This window comes from Dendropsophus ebraccatus, chromosome 6 (genome assembly GCF_027789765.1).
Source record: "Dendropsophus ebraccatus isolate aDenEbr1 chromosome 6, aDenEbr1.pat, whole genome shotgun sequence".
Lineage (NCBI taxonomy): Eukaryota > Metazoa > Chordata > Amphibia > Anura > Hylidae > Dendropsophus > Dendropsophus ebraccatus.
This window is the reverse complement of record NC_091459.1, coordinates 138,599,013-138,619,640: the sequence shown is the minus strand read 5'-3', so window position 1 is coordinate 138,619,640 and position 20,628 is coordinate 138,599,013. Positions and strand designations below refer to the sequence as shown.

At 46.8% G+C, this 20,628-nt stretch overlaps 1 protein-coding gene across 1 annotated transcript; it reads left to right on the top strand.

Moving 5' to 3' along the window:
- Positions 1–16,059, top strand: LOC138794489 (b(0,+)-type amino acid transporter 1-like). Its single transcript, XM_069973129.1, has 6 exons — positions 1–925; positions 7,553–7,686; positions 8,615–8,744; positions 10,854–10,978; positions 11,374–11,461; positions 15,467–16,059. The coding sequence occupies exons 1-6, from the start codon at positions 200–202 to the stop codon at positions 15,695–15,697; spliced, it is 1,434 nt and encodes a 477-aa protein (XP_069829230.1). The 5' UTR covers positions 1–199; the 3' UTR covers positions 15,698–16,059.
- Positions 16,060–20,628: the final 4,569 nt, after the last annotated feature.

Below are 20,628 nucleotides of genomic sequence, written 5' to 3'. Positions count from 1 at the left end.
GTTCCGTGAATCATAAGAAAAACAAACGGTGGCATCCACACAGGTGGGTTAAGGGGGCAGCGTTCAGTGAGGTAGCAGGTTCCATGGGATGTCGTATGTGCAGAGATACAAGAAGAAGGATATCTCCATAAGTTCTTCTCTCTTTCAGAAGCGTCTGTAGGAATTAATCTACAAGATTGGGATAAAGGATACTTCTTCAATGTTGGCTGACGAGAAAATGGACAATGAGGACAATGACACTGGGAAGGTCTATCTGAAACGGGAGCTCGGCCTCACCAGTGCTGTGTCTGTGATAGCTGGCACCATGATAGGCTCTGGGATCTTCATGTCTCCCCAATTTGTCCTGTATTACATTGGGAGCCCTGGGGCTAGTCTTTGTATATGGGCGGCTTGTGGCCTCCTGGCTATGCTTGGTTCTCTATCTTATGCTGAACTTGGAACTGTCATTAAGGAATCTGGAGGAGATTATATATATATTTTAAGGAATGTTGGCTCCTTACCGGCCTTCCTCTTTGCATACACCTCGGTCATTGTGATGAGGCCGGCTAGCATAGCTGTCATCTCTCTAAGTTTTGCAGAATACGTTGTGGCTGCCTTCTTCCCAGACTGTCCATCTCCAGAAGTCGCCATCAAGTGCACAGCAGCCGCCTGCGTCCTTGTCCTGGGAATTATCAATTGCCTCAATGTCAGACTTGCCATGTCCGTCATGGTCTTGTTCACGGCAGCTAAGCTGTTAGTCTTGGCGGCAATAATAGTAGGTGGCATAGTCCTTCTAGCCCAGGGGAACACCCAAGTTTTACAGAACGGCTTTGAAAACACAGCGGTTGGCTTTGGTCCTGTTGGGGTGGCGTTTTATCAAGGGCTTTGGTCCTACGATGGATGGAGTAATCTGAATTTTATCACAGAGGAACTGAAGAACCCTGAGGTTAGTAACTGATCTTTAAAGGAGTTGTCCCATCTAGACAACCTCTTCTCTAAATGTGGACCGGCTGGCTATCTCTCCTGGTGCTGCCACTGCAAGAGAGAAGTGTTCTAATGTGGCATCTATTCCATTGAACGGGCAACTGTCCAAAATGCAGTCATGTTAAGTCTTTGTTGGTCCTCTTTGTGGCACCTCTCTACTCTGGCTGAGGGTACTATTACACAAAGCGATTATAAAGCGGCCATACTTGGCCAATTACCGGCTGTTCCAGAAGATAACCATTTTGTGTAATAGCTCATGCAGAAAGGCAATGATCAGCCAACATGCACATATTGGCTGATCGTTGCCTTTCTGCATTAACAAAAATCCTGATAACAATAGCGACGGTCTGCTGACCATTGTTCCATGTAATAGACTGTAGACCTCCATACAGTAATAATGCCCCCTGTACCTCCATACAGTAATAATGCCCCCTGAACCTCCATACAGTAATAATGCCCCCTGTGCCCTCACTCATTAATATTGCCTCCTGCGCCATAATATAGTAATAGTGCCCTATATGGTAATTATCTCTCCTGTGCATCCATAATGTAAAGTGCAATCTGTGCCCCATACTGAATTAGTGCCCCCTGTGCCCCATACTGTAATAGTACCCATGTGCCCCATACTATATTAGTGCCCCCTGTGCCCCATACTGTAATAGTACCCATGTACCCCATACTGTATTAGGGCCCCTTGTGCCCCATTCTGTACTAGTGCCCCATACTTCAATAGTATCCATGTGCCCCATACTGTAATAGTGCCCTCTGTGTCTCCATACTGTAATAGTGCTTCCTGTGCCCCATTTTTTTATAGTGCCACCTGCACCCCATACTGTAATAGTGCCACCTGTGCCCCATACTGTAATAGTGCCACCTGTGCCCCATACTGTAATAGTGCCACCTGTGCCCCATACTGTAATAGTGCCCCATACTGTAAGAGTGCCCTCTGTGCCCCATACTGTAATAGTGCCACCTGTGCCCCATACTGTAAAAGTGCCACCTGTGCCCCATACTGTAATAATGCCTGACAACCAAACAGGAAAAAACAAATACTCACCTGCAGCTGCTGTTTCTTTCTTCAAGAATGCAATCTGTGAACTTTAGAAACGAGATCCCTGGGAATGCTTGATGAGTGGCTCAAAGACTGCAGGTATGAACTGTAGGAAGCCTGTGCAAGTAGATGGTGGAGTGAGGAACTTACAGCTCCCGCTTTATCATTCTACTTCATTGCATTTGCCTCCAGATGTGCAGTGCTAGCACATGGACTGTGTGTTTGAGAACCTGATATGTGATTACAGTGCAGTTACATCCAGTGACACAGAGGTAAAATCTACTCGGGCAGTTTCCTTTTTGCTCATTCCAGACTGCCTGAGTGATTTTCATCCAGCCAAAAGTCATCTCTGCAGAATAGGCTAGACAAACATCTTAGGCTCTGAACTCTTTCAGTATTCTCTCTCTAAAGTGCTCCAAATAATAATATTTACCATATGGTGTCACATGCAGGCCTGTATTTAGAGTTCATGCTGCCCTAGGCACTTTGCACGCAGAGGCGCCCCCCCCCCCCCCCCCCCCGCGCCGTTACTGTACATGCATGGTATATACCCTGGCACTTGGGTGCCGCTCTGCTTGATGCCCGCTGTTCTCATCAAACACGTGATGGAGGAAGGAGGCCCGGGACATCTTAGTTTGGGGACTGGTTCTGTCCAGTGTTGGACTGGGGTACCTGGAGCCCACCAATATACAACCAGTGAGACACGACATGCTGACCCGCTCCTTTCCTGAATTCATCTGTATCTGTGACAAATCTCAGAACACCCTCCATTTATACAGCTCTCAGGGTATGCTGGGAGTTGTAGTCTCTGAGAGGACAACCCTGTAATAAATCACTGTGTGCAGAGGCTCCTGGTGGCTGCAATCTGTGGGTGACAACCATCAGCCCTGAAGGTCCAGCAATACATCTGTCTACAGCGGCATTTATCAGAGGATTGTACTACTGTACTACAACTCCCATCATATCCTGAGGGCTGCAGACTATCAATACATGCTGGGAGTTGTAGTGCCTGCAGCTGTTGTAGTTGAGTCCCATACACTGGATGCTTTGTGGCATATAAGAATACATAGATCTGTGGGGGCTCAGTGCAGGGAAGTGACCCCAGAACATCACTAATAGGGGATAGAACAAAAACATCTCCCACTATCCCCTATTAGTGATGTTCTGGGGTCACTTCCCTGCACTGAGCCCCCACAGATCTATGTATACTTATATGCCACAAAGCATCCAGTGTATGATGCACCTAGGACCCAACTACAGCAGCTGCAGGCACTACAACTACCAGCATATCCTGAGGGCTGCAGACTGTTCTGGGAGTTGTAGTGCCTGCAGCTGTTGTAGTTGGGTCCTGGAGGTGTTGTGGGAGATCAGAATACATAGATCTGTGTGGGCTCAGTGTAGGGAAGTGACCCCAGAACATCACTAATAGGGGATAGAACAAAAACATCTTCCCCTATATCTTATTAGTGCTATTCTGGGGTCACTTTCCTGCACTGAGCCCCCACAGATCTCTGTATTCTGATCTCCCACAAAGCCTCCAGTGTATAATGCACCTAGGACCCAACTACAACAGCTGCAGGCACTACAACTCCCAGCATAATCTGCAGCCCTCAGGATATGCTGGGAGTTGTAGTGCCTGCAGCTCTTGTAGTTGGGTCCTAGTTTAAAAGTTTGCGCTAGTGTACTGTAGTGACCGCAGGGCTGTGTCAGTACACTACCGCAAACAATACACTGACCCATTTAGACCCCAATGGTACACAGGCTCTGCACAGTATAGAAGTGATTACAGTGCAGTTACTAATGACTCACAAGTGACGTCTTCTCGAATTGCCGTCGCAGAGTCTGGGGGGGGCAGGGGAGAGTCTGGGGGGGCAGGGGAGAGGCTGGGGGGGCAGGGGAGAGGCTGGGGGGCAGGGGAGAGGCTGGGGGGGGCAGGGGAGAGGCTGGGGTTAGGGGGAGAGGCTGGGGGGCAGGGGAGAGGCTGGGGGGCAGGGGAGAGTCTGGGAGGGGCAGGGGAGAGTCTGGGGGGGGCAGGGGAGAGTCGGGGTGGCAGGGGAGAGGCTGGGGGGCAGGGGAGAGTCTGGGGGGGGGCAGGGGAGAGGCTGGGGGCAGGGGAGAGGCTGGGGGCAGGGGAGAGGCTGGGGGGGGCAGGGGAGAGTCTGGGGGGCAGGGGAGAGGCTGGGGGGCAGGGGAGAGGCTGGGGGGGGCAGGGGAGAGGCTGGGGGGCAGGGGAGAGGCTGGGGGGCAGGGGAGAGGCTGGGGGCAGGGGAGAGGCTGGGGGGCAGGGGAGAGGCTGGGGGCAGGGGAGAGGCGGGGGGTAGGGGGAGAGGCTGGGGGGGCAGGGGAGAGGCTGGGGGGCAGGGGAGAGGCTGGGGGGGCAGGGGAGAGGCTGGGGGCAGGGGAGAGGCTGAGGGTAGGGGGAGAGGCTGGGGGGGCAGGGGAGAGTCTGGGGGGGCAGGGGTGAGGCTGGGGGGGCAGGGGAGCAGCTGAGGATGCAGGGGGGTCGGGGGGCGGGCAGACGCTGGGGGGGCAGGGGAGAGACTGGGGAGAGATGGAGCGGCCGGGAGCAGGATGGGCAGGCAGGCTGGTTCCCTCCCCCCATGCAGCGCCGAGGTCCGGGGTGTGGGGCAGGGGGTGAGCTTCCGGCACACACAGTCTGACAGAGGCCGGAAGCTCACAGCTGCAGCCTGCGGTCCCGGAGCAGGAGAGAAGATCGGGCATCGCGGGGCTGCAGCTGTGAGCTTCCGGCCTCTGTCAGACTGTGTGTGCCGGAAGCTCACCCCCTGCCCCACACCCCGGACCTCGGCGCTGCATGGGGGAGGGAACTAGCCTGCCTGCCCATCCTGCTCCCGGCCGCTCCATCTCTCCCCAGTCTCTCCCCTGCCCCCCCAGCGTCTGCCCGCCATCCGGCGCGGACTAGGCACCCGCGGGCCGGTGCCTACGGAGGTTTTTTTTTTAAAAAAAAATAATAAAAAAAAGTGCTCCCTGCGGGTGCCGCCCCCCGCAGGGCGCCGCCCTACGCACCGGACCACGGGTGCCTAGTGGCAAATACGGCCCTGGTCACATGCAGTAAAGTGGGTAGAAAAATAGGTTGGGGCATGAGTAGGCTTAGGAGGTCACTCCATTAGATAGACAGGTTTGTAGTTTCATCAGTTTATAGGTGCCCCAGCAGCTAGTTTCCCCAGTTTATACAGTAGGTGTCGAATGAGGTGCTTTCTCCAGTATATGGGTACTCCAAAAGGTAGTTTTCGATGTATACTATAGGTTCCCCAGTAAACATTTTTCTTTGAATACATGGGCCCCAGTAGGTAGTTCCCCTTTTTTATATGGTAGGTACCACAGTATGTGCCTTTGTAGTGTCCCAGCACTGGGTGCTATGTAATGCACCTGTGGAAAGTTCTTGCTTAGGTTTTGCAGGTTTTGGGAGGCGTGGAGGTGTCTTATTGTGTTTTCCCCACTAGGTGTCATGTCTCTGTATTTATTCAGTATTGTTAGAGATGAGCAAACCGGGCTCAGGTTCGAGTCCATCCGAACCCGAACGTTCGGCATTTAATTAGCGGTGGCTGCTGAACTTGAATAAAGCTCTAAGGTTGTCTGGAAAACATGGATACAGCTAATGACTATATCCATGTTTTCTACATAGCCTTAGGGCTTTATCCAACTTCAGCAGCCACCGCTAATCAAATGCAGAAAGTTCGGGTTCAGATCGACTCGAGCATGCTCCAGGTTTGCTCATCTCTAAATATTGTATATGTGGAGAACCAGCTGAAGAAACAAAAAGTGTTCTATGTCATGTATTATCTTTTCGCAGGTGTAGGTGCCTTCCCTCCTTTCTCTTCTTTTCTCTATCCTCTCCTCTCTTCCTCCTTACACACACACCACCAATTACAGGAGGGTTTAGTTAGCCCCTTTATGAAGGAGTTAGTTCCTGGTGGGAGGAAGTTAGTTGGATGGGTGAGGAAGAAGCCAACAGTCCAGAGGAGCCACAGCTTTTTATTATGCTAGACACAACTAAGATGCAGTGCTAGAGCTACACAAGGGGGAGAGAAGCCATACAGGGATCACCTTGTCCATGCCAGGAACCTCTCAAAATCTAAGATACCCAACCGACCTAAGATACCTAATAGAGATGAGAAAACGGTGTTCGGGTTCGAGTCGATCTGACCCCGAACGTTCAGCATTTGATAAGTGGTGGCTGCTGAACTTGGATAAAGCTCTAAGGTTGTTTGGAAAACATGGATACAGCCAATGACTATATCCATGTTTTCCACATAGCCTTAGGGCTTTATCCAAGTTCAGCAGCCACCGCTAATCAAATGCCGAAAGTTCGGGTTCGGATCGACTCGAGCATGCTCCAGGTTCGCTCATCTCTAATACCTAAGAGTTACAGGTACTGACCCCTGTGGAACAAAGCTACCAAGGAAAGGTCTACGTATTCCACTGTGCTGCGCCAGATGACTGGGAAGGCTTTGAAGTCAGCTTAGCCAAGATAACTTTGCCTAGGGCTCATTCTACCCACCTAGGATAAGTAGCCCGCAACTAGGGGACAGAAGGCAGTCAGACAGTTGTCTATACATGAGTGTTCTCTATTAGAGATGAGCGAACCTCGAGCATGCTCGAGTCCATCCGAACCCAATCGATCGGCATTTGATTATCAGTGGCTGCTGAAGTTGGAAAACATGGATATAGTCATTGGCTGTATCCATGTTTTCCAGACAACCTTAGAGCTTTATCCAACTTCAGCAGCCCCAGCTAATCAAATACCGAACGTTCGGGTTCGGATGGACTCGAGCATGCTCGAGGTTCGCTCATCTCTATTCTCTATCTTTATCCAATCTACGCACTAGAAACTGTTCCAGACAGAGTTCATTTCTACATTGGACAAGGCCCCTCAGGCACCTCCTCTCCTCTCTCTACTACAAAGTTCTCTTCCTAAAAGCATTTGGTTCTATCTCAACTACCAAGCACCTGAGTAACTCTAAACACTGTTATTGCATTGCACTGAACTGTACTTTTGTCCAGGACCCCTGGTTTGCACTACGTTTTGCCAGTAAACTGTTCTATTCTTGTGAGCATTAGACTCCGGCCTACTTCTTGTGCACCTGCACCCACACACATCTGCACACTTGGGTTAACCTTTTTTCTTTGTGCTGGTGGGCACCAAGCTGTCCAGGGCGAATCCCAAACCACTCCAGGCTACTGTGAAAAGTGCCCAAATGATCCTAGAGCCACTCAGCTACCACACCACCATACCAGCTGGCCCGGCAGCACACCAACATCACCCGGTGCCCCACCGCACTTTACCCAGCACATAGGACCCCAGTAGATGGTTCCCCCTTCAGATAAGCCCCAAGTAGGTAGGTTCCTCCTGCACACCATACACACACAGGTTTTTTTTTTATGTGGCCTTCTAATCTCCTGACAATTATTTTTGTAATCAGGAAACCCTTTTAAAGTTGGAGTTGCACTTTAATTAAAAAGTAGGCAACCTCCATCACACTTGTAACCTTATTGTAACTAGTTTTGTATATGTTCTAGGTGAACCTTCCCCGAGCGGTGATCATCGCAATCCCACTTGTCACATGTTTTTACGTTCTGGCTAATGTCAGCTATTTTGCAGCAATGACGCCGCAGGAATTACTTGCATCAGACGCAGTCGCTGTCAGTTGGGGGTCAGTATATACATTTGTGATTTTTTTTTTAAACTATTCGCAGTCCTTTATATGGGTTATAATTTCCAGCGTTCCCCAACCTAAGGCATCCTACATGTTGTCAATCTACCACTCTTATCATGCCCTAACAGCCTATCCATGCTATAGTCTTCAATCCATAGTCAACTGCTGGAGAGCCTGATCTTCTGCATCTGAAAACTCCAGCATTTTTTAAAATAATGAACTTGGAATACAGTTAGGGATATGGGGGTATTAAAGGTGTATGCCACTCAAATCTAATTTTTATATATGTTGCTGTCCATGTTGACACTAACAATTCATTCCATACTATTATCTATTAAGCCTCCTTCCCCTAACTCCAAGCTGTTGCTTTCTGCTAAAGAAACAAAAATCTGTGTGTGAGCTTTTCTCTCTGTCTCCCCCTCCTCCCCTTCTGAGACAGCTGATGTAAACCAATCCCTGACTGGCTGTATCTGCAACTTTGTAGCTTCTTTGTAATGTTGGGAGGATTAATCACAGCGAGTTAATCAGCAACTTGACCTCTGATTATAAAGAAGCTACAATGTTGCAGATAAAGCCTGCCAGCTACTTGTTTACATCAGCTGTCTCGGGGAGAGGGGAGGAGGGGGAGACAGAGAAAAAAGCTTACACACAATTTTTTGTGTTTTCAGCAGAAAGCAGCAGCTCAGAACTGAGGAAAGGAGACTGAATAGATAATAACAAGTATGGACGGAGTTGTTAGTCTCACCATGGGCAGCAACATATCAAAAGTTATGTTTGAGTGGAATACCCTTTTAACCATCTCCAAAACTAGTCCTATTTTAATCTTAGCTGTGTGATCCCCAGCAATAACCTTTACTCTGTTATGGGTAGCTGCCCTTTTTATATAATGTATCATACTGTACCTTCCCATTACCGTTTACTGTAGATGGAAGGTGCTGGGGACGTGGACGTGGATTATCACTTTGGGTGTCGCACTGTCTACTTTTGGCGCTGCCAATGGGAGTCTCTTCTGCGGAGGACGCATGTGCTTTGTGGCTGCCAGAGAAGGACACCTGGTAATCAACCAATTCCCATACTTTTTCTGCAATGGTAGTGAGTGTTGAAATTTGTTTGCTATCCACATTGGACACTAAGGCCATGTTCACACAACGTAAGTGCCGTACTAATCACAGCCATTGTTGCAACGGCAGTGATTGGTACGGAACCTGCGTTGTGCTGGAGGCCGAGGGAATCATGACCGGAGGGTATACGCTCCGGCCAGAACCCCTAGCGGCGTCGTACAAAACTGACTTGTCAGTTTTCTGCGGCAGCTATTCATTGAATATCTGCCACAGAAAACCCTCTCAGTGCACACTCCATAGTGTGCAGTGGGGAGTTCTGATGTGGCACTAGAGGTCATCCGTCCAGTACTGCAGTATCGGCCGGGATGATCTTTTCTGAGATCACGGAACGGCCCTTCTCATACCAAATGTGAACATAGCCTAAAGACGTTTTTTGCGCCGGGCTTAAAAATTGTCCCTGCATGGCCGAGGCTCTGAGGATTTATATAAAGGCGCAATGCCTCTACACACCGGAGCCCGTCCGTGGAAACAAAGTGAAACCTATGGCAGCTCAGAGCTGGCGTAGGTTTCACTGACATATCTTTACAAGCATCGGGCCCATCTGCCCCTTAAAAAGGCTTTTTAGCCGTATAATAAAAGTGCCCCTAAGGGTCCTATTAGACAAAGTGATTTTTAATGATTATCGATAAACAATTGTTAACCTGAAATCATTCACCATATAAGGGCCCCATTACATGGGTCGATTATCCAGTGTAAATACAGGCAGCGATCAAACGACCAACGAGAAATCATTCATTAATCGTTCGCTGTAATTCCGCTCTCGTTTGCTAATTGTTCAGAGTAATTCCACATCGTTCCTTCAATTGCTGGGATCGTTAATGTGTAATACGGTTTGCGATTTCAGGTTAACGATAAGCGATCTAGCTTGTGATGGTTTTCGTTAACAATCACGTTAGGCCCTATTACACCAAGCGATTATCGGCCGTATTTGGCTGATTATTGGCCTTTATGGCCAAAAATGGCTTGTTGTAATAGCTCCTGTTAAAAGACAACTATCAGTCGACATCGTGCATCCTTGTCTTTCAACTTGTTGAAAAAATTTCGAATGATAACGATGGTCTACAGGCTGCTGCTCCATGTAATAGGAGGGGCGGCAGCAGACCTCTGCTATCTCCTATGGGCTCCGCGGATAATCTAAGGATTGTTCGGGCAGCCCCCCTGCTCTCACCCGCTCGTTGTCTTTGCATGTAATAGTGCCAGCAGCGAATGGGGAACGAGGAGCAAGCAGTGTCAGCACAAAATGGCTGATTAACGATTTCTCATTGGACAATTGATCGGAGCTGTATTTACACAAAACAACTATCATTTAAATTAGAAAGTAGTATAGTATAACAATATTTCGCACAATAATCGTCCCATGTAATTGACATGTCAATTCTTTTGGCGGACGGCTATGGGATGGGCGGCACTTCAAGCGGGGGCGCACGGCGGAATTCACTTAAAGTTCTACGCACGGATTCCGTAGTGTGCACATACCCTTATAGTGACTTTGCTTTTGAGTCCCAAAACAAAAACAGAATATGTTCGTAAAGTAGACCGTGATATGTCCGCCTACCATTTTACTGATATCATAACATATGAGCAGCATATTGCATTTTATAGATGTGAAGGTAGCTATAGTGAAAAAAGACATCCATACAGTTCAGCCTATTACCCTGTTGTGTTGATCCAGAGGAAGGCAAAAACAAAAACCAACAACTTGGGTTGCCAATTTACCTAAAATATTTCTGCCTGACTCCATACCTGGTGGTCACTTTTGTCATCTTTATACCAACATATGACGGCCATACAGAATTCAGGCTGAAACACGGCACATATGCTAGATGGCCACATTCCCTTTTTCTATATAGTTGATAAAAAGTATGATCGAAAAATTGGCTAAAATACATGAAAACTGCAGTTACTAAATCAGCTGCAATATGCTCATCGCCTGCTATAGTCACTCTATTCCACAATCGCCTGTAAGATATCCTTCTCACTCTCTGGAAACTTTCTATTCGTTTTTCTGTAAAAAACAAATTATTTGACATTTTTGTTTCACAGCCAGACGCCCTTTCCATGATCCACGTGAAGCGCTTAACCCCGTCTCCTGCCCTCATCTTCACCTGTTTCATTGCCATAATATTGATAATCCCTGGAGATTTCAGTAGTATTGTTACCTACTTCAGGTATGTGTATACTCCTACTATATATAACATGCAATATGTAGAGTAAATATCGGCACTCACCAATAATTTTCTTTCATTTATTCAATGGAGATGCATCAATAGTTACAATCAGTACTCGTTTGGGTGAGGCATGAAGCTGATGAATGCCGTGCCCGGCCAAAACACATCCTGATTGTAACTATTGATGCAACTGCATTTTGCACTGAATAAATGAAAGAAAATCATTGGTGAGTGCTGACATTTTCTCTACATATTGCTGGTTTCCTCACCACGTGCGCCACCGACCCGCGGAGTGACGCCCTTCTCCTTCAACTACGCTACCTCTTACATGACATGTCAGCTCTCTATTAATAATTCTATAGCATCTTTTCCTGTCATGTATTATCTTCTCTCAGTTTCATAGCCTGGATATTCTACGGTCTTACAATCTCTGGCCTCATATATATGAAGATTAAGAAGCCGGATATCCCCAGACCGTACAAGGCAAGTAAACAATGCTTTTATTTTTTTTTCCATATCTACCCTATTTCTCAAAAACTAAGACAGCGTCTTATATTATTTTCTTTCTCTAGAAAAAGGGCTAGGTCTTATTTACGGAAAAATACAGTATGTCCCCACACTATACTGTAGCTAGCCACCATACTGTATGTACCTGTCAGGCACCGGACGGCAGAGACAAGACAAGACAGTGAGCCCTGACGCTGAACCCACCAACTGTCCCTACCTACTTGCCTCAAACGGCCCTAGGCAGCCGTGGACAACCACAAAGGTGGTCCCTGCACTAGTATAGGTGCACACAGAACAAGACAGACAAACAAACACACTGAAGAATAGTCAACAGTCTGGGTCACAACAATCGGGCAGCAAAAGTACAAAATCAGGATCCAATAGGCGTAGTCAGAGAACAGGCAATATGGTCAGGGGCAGGCGGCAAGCAAGGGAGGTCAAAGGTACAAAGCAAAGATAAGGAGATGCAAAGAACAGAAGACACAAGCAGGCAGAGACTAATGCTGGGTTTACACGGAACGATAATTCGCCCAATCGTACGATTAACGATGTCGGAGTAACGTTTTTTTTTTTCCATAACGATCAGCGTTTAGACAGTACGATATATCATACGGAAAATTCGTTTTGCGATCGCTTAAGCCTATCTCACACATTGGTTAAATCGGTGAACGACTGTTTACATGGAACGATCTGCGAATTTTTTGCAAACGATCAACGACGATTTGAGAACTTGTTCAAAGATCAAAATGAACGATTTATCGATCGTTTGCAGCGTTTACACGTACGATTATCGTTCGAATTCGACCGTTATTGTGCAAATTCACACGGTAATCGTTCCGTGTAAACGCAGCTTAAGTTAATAACCAGCAATGAGTGCAAAGACTGAGGTTAGTTATATAGGAGGCCAGGGCTCTGGTCCAGAACACAATTGGACCATCCCCCTGATCTCCAAACACAGGCACCTGACAACAAAACAGATCACTGGCAGGAATACTTGTCAGTCACAGCAGAACGAAAACATAGATTAACTTTGACATGACCAGTCAGAAATCAGCAGGTGCAGGTGTGTCCACCAAACCAATTGAGCAGATAAACCAGTGTTCAGACACTGCAAAACAAAACACAGAAACAGAACAAATACAAGAAAATCAGGGCCTTCTCGGCCGCACATCCTGACAGTACCACTGTTGCATAGTTACCAAAATTTGAAAATTTTTCCAGGGACACGTTAGCGTTGGCAACAAGGGGTGTGGCTTATAGTAGGTGTGTTCTCAGTGGATGTGGCCTATTGTGGGTGTGGTTTGCGGGGTGTGGCTTGTCACCAGTGTTTTGGGATTATTTCCCCAGAATTTTCTATTTAGAATTTAGGGCAGACTGAGGGTGACTGAAGCAGACTGAGGGTGGCTGGGGCAGACTGAGGGTGACTGAAGCAGACTGAGGGTGGCTGGGGCAGACTGAGGGAAACTGGGGCAGACTGGGGGGTGACTGGAGCAGACTGGGGGGTGACTGGGGGTAGCTGGGGCAGACTAGGGGTAAATGGAGCAGACTGGGGTGACTGGAGCATACTGGGGGTAGCTGGGGCAGACTGGGGGTGACTGGAGCAGTCTAGGGGTAGCTGGGGCGTGACTGGGGGTAGCTGGGGCGTGACTGAGGGTAGCTGGGGCATGACTGGGGGTAGCTGGGGTAGACTGGGGGTGACTGGAGCAGACTGGGGGTAGCTGGGGCAGACTGGGGGAGACTGAAGCAGACTGGGGGTGACTTGAGCAGACTGGGGGTGACTGGGGGTAGCTGGGGCAGACTGGGGGGGTGACTGGAGCAGACTGGAGATTTATTTCCTTCAGCATAATCCCCTCATGTGGGCCCCCCAGTATACCACCAGTATAATACAGATGTGGTTTATAATCCCCTCATGTGGGCTCCTCAGTATACCAGCAGTCTCACACCTCACTGTATTATTCTGGTGGTATACTGAGGGGCCCACATGAGAGGATTATATACCAGTATATACGAGTCAGACCTCACTGTATTATACTGGTGGTATACTGAGGAGCCACATGAGAGGATTATATACCAGTATATACCAGTCACACCACACTGTATTATACTGGTGGTATACTGAGGGGCCACATGAGAGGATTATATACCAGTATATACGAGTCAGACCTCACTGTATTATTCTGGTGGTATACTGAGGGGCCCACATGAGGGGATTATATACCAGTCACACCACACTGTATTATACTGGTGGTATACTGAGGGGATTATATACCAGTATATACCAGTCACACCACACTGTATTATACTGGTGGTATACTGAGGGGCCCACATGAGAGGATTATATACCAGTATATACCAGTCACACCACACTGTATTATACTGGTGGTATACTGAGGGGCCCACATGAGGGGATTATATACCAGTATATACCAGTCACACCACACTGTATTATACTGGTGGTATACTGAGGGGCCCACATGAGGGGATTATATACCAGTCACACCACACTGTATTATACTGGTGGTATACTGAGGAGCCACATGAGGGGATTATATACCAGTCACAGCTCTGATCATATTCTCCTGGTCTCTCACACCAGTGTATATAACTTTCCTCCTCCACCATAATCCCCTCATGTGGGATCCTCACCATTACCTGGCTCCCTGCAGCACACGGCCATCTTCATCCTTCAGGCTCTTCTGGGGCAGGAGTGGTGTCCCTGCCAGGCCCTGTAGCTGGGAGGAGAGAGCGACATCTAGTGGCTGGAGGAGGAATATACAGCCTCCAGCCAATACTGACAGGGTTACTTTTCACGGGGGCGGGGCCTGTGGGGACATACCTGGGACATTAATTTGCTGGGACTGCCCTGGAAAATCCGTCCCGCCAAAAACTGGACTGTTTGCAAATATGCTGTTGTTAGGCTCCTATACTGTAAGATCCCTTGTAGTTAGGCCTCCATACTCTATACCCCCCTCCCCTCTGTAGTTGTTCCCCCATACTTCATACCCCTCCCCCTATGTAGTAGTTCCCCCATACTGTATACCTCCCTCTCCCCCTCTGTAGTTGTTCCCCCCATACTCTATACCCCTCCCCCTATGTAGTAATTCCCCCCCATACTGTATACCTCCCCCTCTGTAGTTGTTTTCCCCCATACTGTATACGTCCCTCCCCCTCTGTAGTTGTTCCCCCATACTCTATACCCCTCCCCCTATGTAGTTGCCCCATACTGTATACCTCCCTCTCCCTATGTAGTAATTCCCCCTCATACTGTTTCCTCCCCCCTCTGTAGTTGTTTCCCCCCATACTGTATTCGTCTCTCCCCCTCTGTAGTTGTTTCCCCATACTCTATACCCCTCCCCCTATGTAGTTGCCCCATACTGTATACCTCCCTCCCCCATCTGTAGTAGTTCCCCCCCCATACTGTATACCTCCCTCCCTCTGTAGTTGTTCCCCCATACTGTATACATCCCCCTCTGCAGGTAGTCCCCATACTGTATAACCCCCCCCCCCCCCCTCTGTAGTAGTTCCCCCCCATACTGTATACCTCCCTCCCCCTCTGTAGTAGTCCCCCCCCCCCATACTGTATACCTCCCTCCCTCCCTCTGTAGTTGTTCCCCCATACTGTATACATCCCCCTCTGCAGGTATTCCCCATACTGTATATCCCCTGCCCCCCTGTAGTTGTTCCCCCCATACTGTATACATCCCCCTCTGCAGGTAGTCCCCATACTGTATACCCCCCCCCCTTTCTGTAGTTGTTCCCCCATACTGGTATTCCTTTCTGATACCAGTTGATTTAAAAACTTTTTTTTCCCCTCCCTTAAACAATGAATTGTTGGCTAAATCCTCCTTTTGATCACATTTAATGTCATTTGTCTTCATTAACAATGAGTTCTCTAACATAGAAATGGCATTTTGTTCCATTGTCTACACAGATTTTAGCCATTGGCTCATTATATCGTTTGTCCTCTTTTTTATCTTCCAGGTTCCGATCATCATCCCTGTGATAGTGCTCATTGCCGCTGTATACCTGGTGTTGGCCCCGGTTATTGACACCCCCCGGATGGAGTACCTCTATGTTGCTCTCTTCTTCCTCAGTGGAGTCATAGTCTATATTCCGGTCATCCACTATAAATGGTCTCCGGGCTGGTTCCATTCCATCACGCTCCATCTTCGGCTCCTGCTTCAAGTTGCCCCGGCTGATAAACATGACTGACTCTTTTATACATTATGGGACATTATATATTTTATTCCTCCAGTTAATCCTGGATATAATGTACCTCTATGTCATTTTCATGTTTTAAATGTTCTTTATGTTCAAAAATGTACATGCAAAGAAAAAAACACAAACGGCGCTGCATGTGCAGGTCAAAACACACTTTGGAGAAACATGCATATGTGTGCAAATGCACGCTCACCTGAGTGGGTTGTACACAATTAGGCACGACTCTAATAAGCGCTCTGGATCAACGGGGGATGCTGCCTTCCACCTTCCGATTCTCCAAAGTGGGTCCTCGGTGTCAATCACAATAGTGGTAAAAGGAAGAGATTGGTGGGATTTGTCTGGCGCAACCACCCCTATTGGAACACCGGCCACAGTCCGCTGTACCTTCTCTGAATGAAGAGAACTCCTGGCACTGGTGTGAAGTCAAATTCAGGCTTTTATTTGATGCAACGCGTTTCGAGGGTGCAATCCCCTTTTCATCAGGCATAATACAGGTAACAAACAACAATCTTTTATAGTAAAACAGTAATGGATGACCCGGAAGTGCTTTCTGCTCTCTGGTGACCTCTGACATCATCATCCCACATTACACTGATACTAACAAACATTTGGCTAAAAACACATATCTTTCAACCGGACAACCAGCAATTGTCTGTATGTTATTAGACCTAGATTTACACCGAGTGATCACAATTAATGGAAAACTTTGGTTGGATGGAGGATTTGAACCCAGGAGTACAGCACTGTGATTGTATTGTGCTGGGAGGTGAGCCACAGACTCTATGAGGTCTGTCAAGTGAAGATTCACATATACTTATACCTATGTGCCGTGTTCAACGATCACAAATAGTACATACTATAGAGGTATTTAGCAAATGCCGTTTTTATACAATTTTTTATATATCTTTTTATATTATATTCTATATTATAATGATTTCCAAGTAGCAGAGATCTGATGTATGTTTTAAGGTTATAATCAGTCACACAATATAAATTCATAATCACTCACTGTAGGGTGGATTTACCTTGTACTATGTAGTATCAATATAGATATATGTAAAATGAAATTTATTATACTCTTAATTAACCTCCCAAGGGGCTTGAACCCATGACTTCAGCTAGGCTCACTGGTCATAGGCCAGACACTTACCACTAGACCATTTAGACATTCTGCCTCCTGCAGTTTATATTGGTAATGATCTATGTCCAGCACTATAAAGCCATATGGGATAGAGATAGTGATCTTATAAGTCTGGAAAACAGCAGAGAAGCATTTCCACTAAATGTGTATTTTTATTTTATTTTACTCAATCTCCGGTTGAAAGATATGTGTTTTTAGCCAAATGTTTGTTAGTATCAGTGTAATGTGGGATGATGATGTCAGAGGTCACCAGAGAGCAGAAAGCACTTCCGGGTCATCCATTACTGTTTTACTATAAAAGATTGTTGTTTGTTACCTGTATTATGCCTGATGAAGAGGGGATTGCACCCTCGAAACGCGTTGCATCAAATAAAAGCCTGAATTTGACTTCACACCAGTGCCAGGAGTTCTCTTCATTCAGAGAAGTTACAGGGGAACGTGGCCGGTGTTCCAATAGGGGTGGTTGCGCCAGACAAATCCCACCAACCTCTTCCTTTTACCACTATTATGTTCAAAAATGACATTTAATGAATGTGGGTAGGCCAAGTAACCATACTGGTTCATCAGATTAAATTTTTGTATTTTATTCAGCACGACTCTTCTCAGTTTGTGTGTGGTATTACTGCTAAGTTTCATAGAAGTGAATGGAACCAAGTTGTAATACCACACGCAAGCTAAGGACAGGTGTGGTGCTGTTTTTGGAACCCTTAACCCATAGCTGCACCAGGACGTTATTGAACGTCCTCGTGCCGCTATGGGAGTTCAGAGGGGGGTCGCCCGGCGACCACCCTCTGAACTGCCGCGATCCCGGGTGCCGCGAGTAGCCCGGGCTCGCGGCTATTAGCGGGCACGGTCCGATCGCCGTGCCCGCTAATTAAGTACTTAGAAGCAGCTGTCAAAGTTGACAGCTGCTTCTAAATACTTGCTGTTATACATGCCTGGTGGTCTAGTGGGGGGATCGCCCCCCTGCGGCGCGATTGCGGGGGGGCGATCCCCGCATCCATCCCGGGCCGGGGTCTGCTCCGTAATGGCGCTGATCCCGGCTCGGCATTCTATTGCTTTTGGCTGCAGCAGCCAAAAGTAATAGAACACCGATCTCATGGATTCATGCAGTATAACTATACTGCATGGATCTCTATGAGAGATCAGAGTGTATATACTAGAAGTCCCCCAGGGGGGCTTCTAGTATATGTGTAAAGTAAAAGAAAAAAGTATTTTTAATAACACAAAATCCCCTCCCCTAATAAAAGTCTGAATCACCCCCCTTTCCCCATTTTATAAATAAAAATAAATAAATAAATTAATAAACAAACATGTTTGCTATCGCCGCGTGCGTAATCGCCTGAACTATTAATTAATCATATTCCTGATCTCACACGGTAAACGGCGTCAGCACAAAAAAATCCCAAAGTGCAAAATTGCGCATTTTTGGTCGCATCAAATCCAGAATAATTGTAATAAAAAGCGATCAAAAAGTCATATATGCGCAATCAAGGTACCGATAGAAAGATCATATCATGGCGCAAAAAATGACACCTCACACAGACCCATAGACCAAAGGATAAAAGCGCTATAACCCTGGGAATGGAGCGATTTTAAGGAACATATATTTTCTTTAAAAGGTTTTAATTTTTTACAAGCCATCAAATCAAATAAAAGTTATACATGTTACATATCGTTGTAATCGTAACAACTTAAGGAACATATATAACGAGTCAGTTTTACCCCAGGGCGAACATAGTAAAAACAACCACCCCCCAAATAAAAAAAAAACATTTTTTTTTTCAATTTCACCACACATATAATTTTTTTCTGGTTTCCCGGCACATTTTAGGCAAAAATTACATCTGCCTTAGCAAAGTACAATTAGTTGCGCAAAAAATAAGGGCTCATTTGGGTCTCTAGGTGGAAAAATGCAGGCGCTATGGCCTTATATACACGAGGAGGGAAAAACGAAAACGCAAAAATGAAAACTGTCTGTGTCCCCTAAGGGTTAAAGGCATTATCCAGCGATTTATTTTTTCTTTCAAATCACCTGGTTTCAGAAAGTTATTGATATGTAAATTACTTCTATCTAAAAATCTCCAGTCTGCCAATTCTTATCAGCTGCTGTGTGTCCTGTAAGAAGTGGTGTATTCTTTCCATTCTGACACACTGCTCTCTGCTGCCACCTCTGTCCATGTCAGGAACTGTCCAGAGCAGCAGTAAATCTCCATAGAAAACCTCTACTTTTCTGGACAGTTCCTGACATGGACAGAGGTGGCAGCAGAGAGCACTGTGTCAGACTGGAAAGAATACAGGACTTCCTAAAGGGCATACAGCAGCTGATAATTACTGGATGATTTTTTAAAAAGAAGTTAATTACAAATCTATATACTGTAACTTTCTGAAACCAGTTGATTTGAAAGAAAAACTTTTTTGCTGGGGTACCCCTTTAATTACTCCTTTTCTGACATGCCGACCCCCCAGAAAATGCCTGCTCAGCCAATCGGTGTCTTTTGTTTGGCCTGCACCTTCTCCAGACCTGAATCCCATAGAAAACCGACATTGTTGTCAAGTTGTAATTGATGCACAGTTAATGAGCCAGTGACATCTTGTTGGGATATATCCACCATTGGTGTTGGCTTCTGTTTCAATAAATTGTCTGAGATGAGGAAATCCCCATTGCTGCCTCTACTTACATGCCCTACTTTCATGATATAATATCACTGGAGCGGGAACATTTTATGTTTTCCTAAAATCCCCCCCCCCCCCAATCCAAATATCCCTAATTTTTTGTGAGTGATCTATACATATATAAGATATACTGTGGTACTTCGATCTAAGAGTAACATGGATTAGGAGCGTTTTGCAAGAAAACTTGCAACTTGGTTTAAGAGCATTGCTTTGGTGTAAGAGCTCCCTGTACTGGGTGGGAGGGGGAGCTGGGGGAGGGGCATGGTCTGCATAGCGGGGTCTACAGCCCTGACCCAGGAAGTCTCCCTCACCTTCCAAATCATAGCAGATCCACTTCAGGCTGGGGCTTACATCAGGGGACAGGACTGTGGAGGTAATCTCTCCATAGCTGTAACCCCTCTCTCCCCAGACAGAGAGTGCTGCATGTATGTGCCCACATCTGCACTGCTCATTCCTTCATGCTCTCTGCAGTCTCTCTCAGCCCTTGTGTTTCCTATCCCCCTATTCCTGCTATAATGTGCCTGCACTTACACTTAGCTATACACACTGCTGCTATAATGTGCCTGCACTTACACTCAGCTATACACACTGCTGTTATTATGAGCCTGCACTTACACTCAGCTATACACACAGCTGCTATAATGTGCCTGCACTTACACTCAGCCATTCCCACTACTGTATAGAAAAGTTTCTGTCACTGTCCTCCTGCACAGCTCTGTGATTTTCACTTCCTAATTGGTCCATGCTGAACACCCCCTCCCCTTCCCCATCGCTGTCATGAGACCACATAGGCCTCTGACAGCAGCCCTACTTCTCTATTCTTGCCTGTTGTACTACACTACAGTCATGGCCAAAAGTTTTGAGAATGACACAAATCTTATATTTTCACATGATCTGCTGCACTCTGGTTTTTATGTGTGTTTGTCAGATGTTTTTATGACATACAGAAATATAATTGCAATCAATGCTTGCATTTTGTCAGAATTTGTTGGTTTTTGTTTGTCCACCCGTCTCTTGATGATTGACCACAAGTTCTCAATGGGATTAAGATCTGGGGAGTTTCCAGGCCATGGACCCCAAATCTCTATGTTTTGTTCCCTGAGCC

Bases quoted from the DNA above. Each gene is read 5' to 3' on its own strand.
- LOC138794489 (XM_069973129.1), top strand. From the start codon at position 200: ATGTTGGCTGACGAGAAAATGGACAATGAGGACAATGACACTGGGAAG. The intron at 926-7,552 runs GTTAGTAACTGA...TATATGTTCTAG, and splicing joins AGGAACTGAAGAACCCTGAG to GTGAACCTTCCCCGAGCGGT. The intron at 11,462-15,466 runs GCAAGTAAACAA...TTTATCTTCCAG, and splicing joins ATATCCCCAGACCGTACAAG to GTTCCGATCATCATCCCTGT.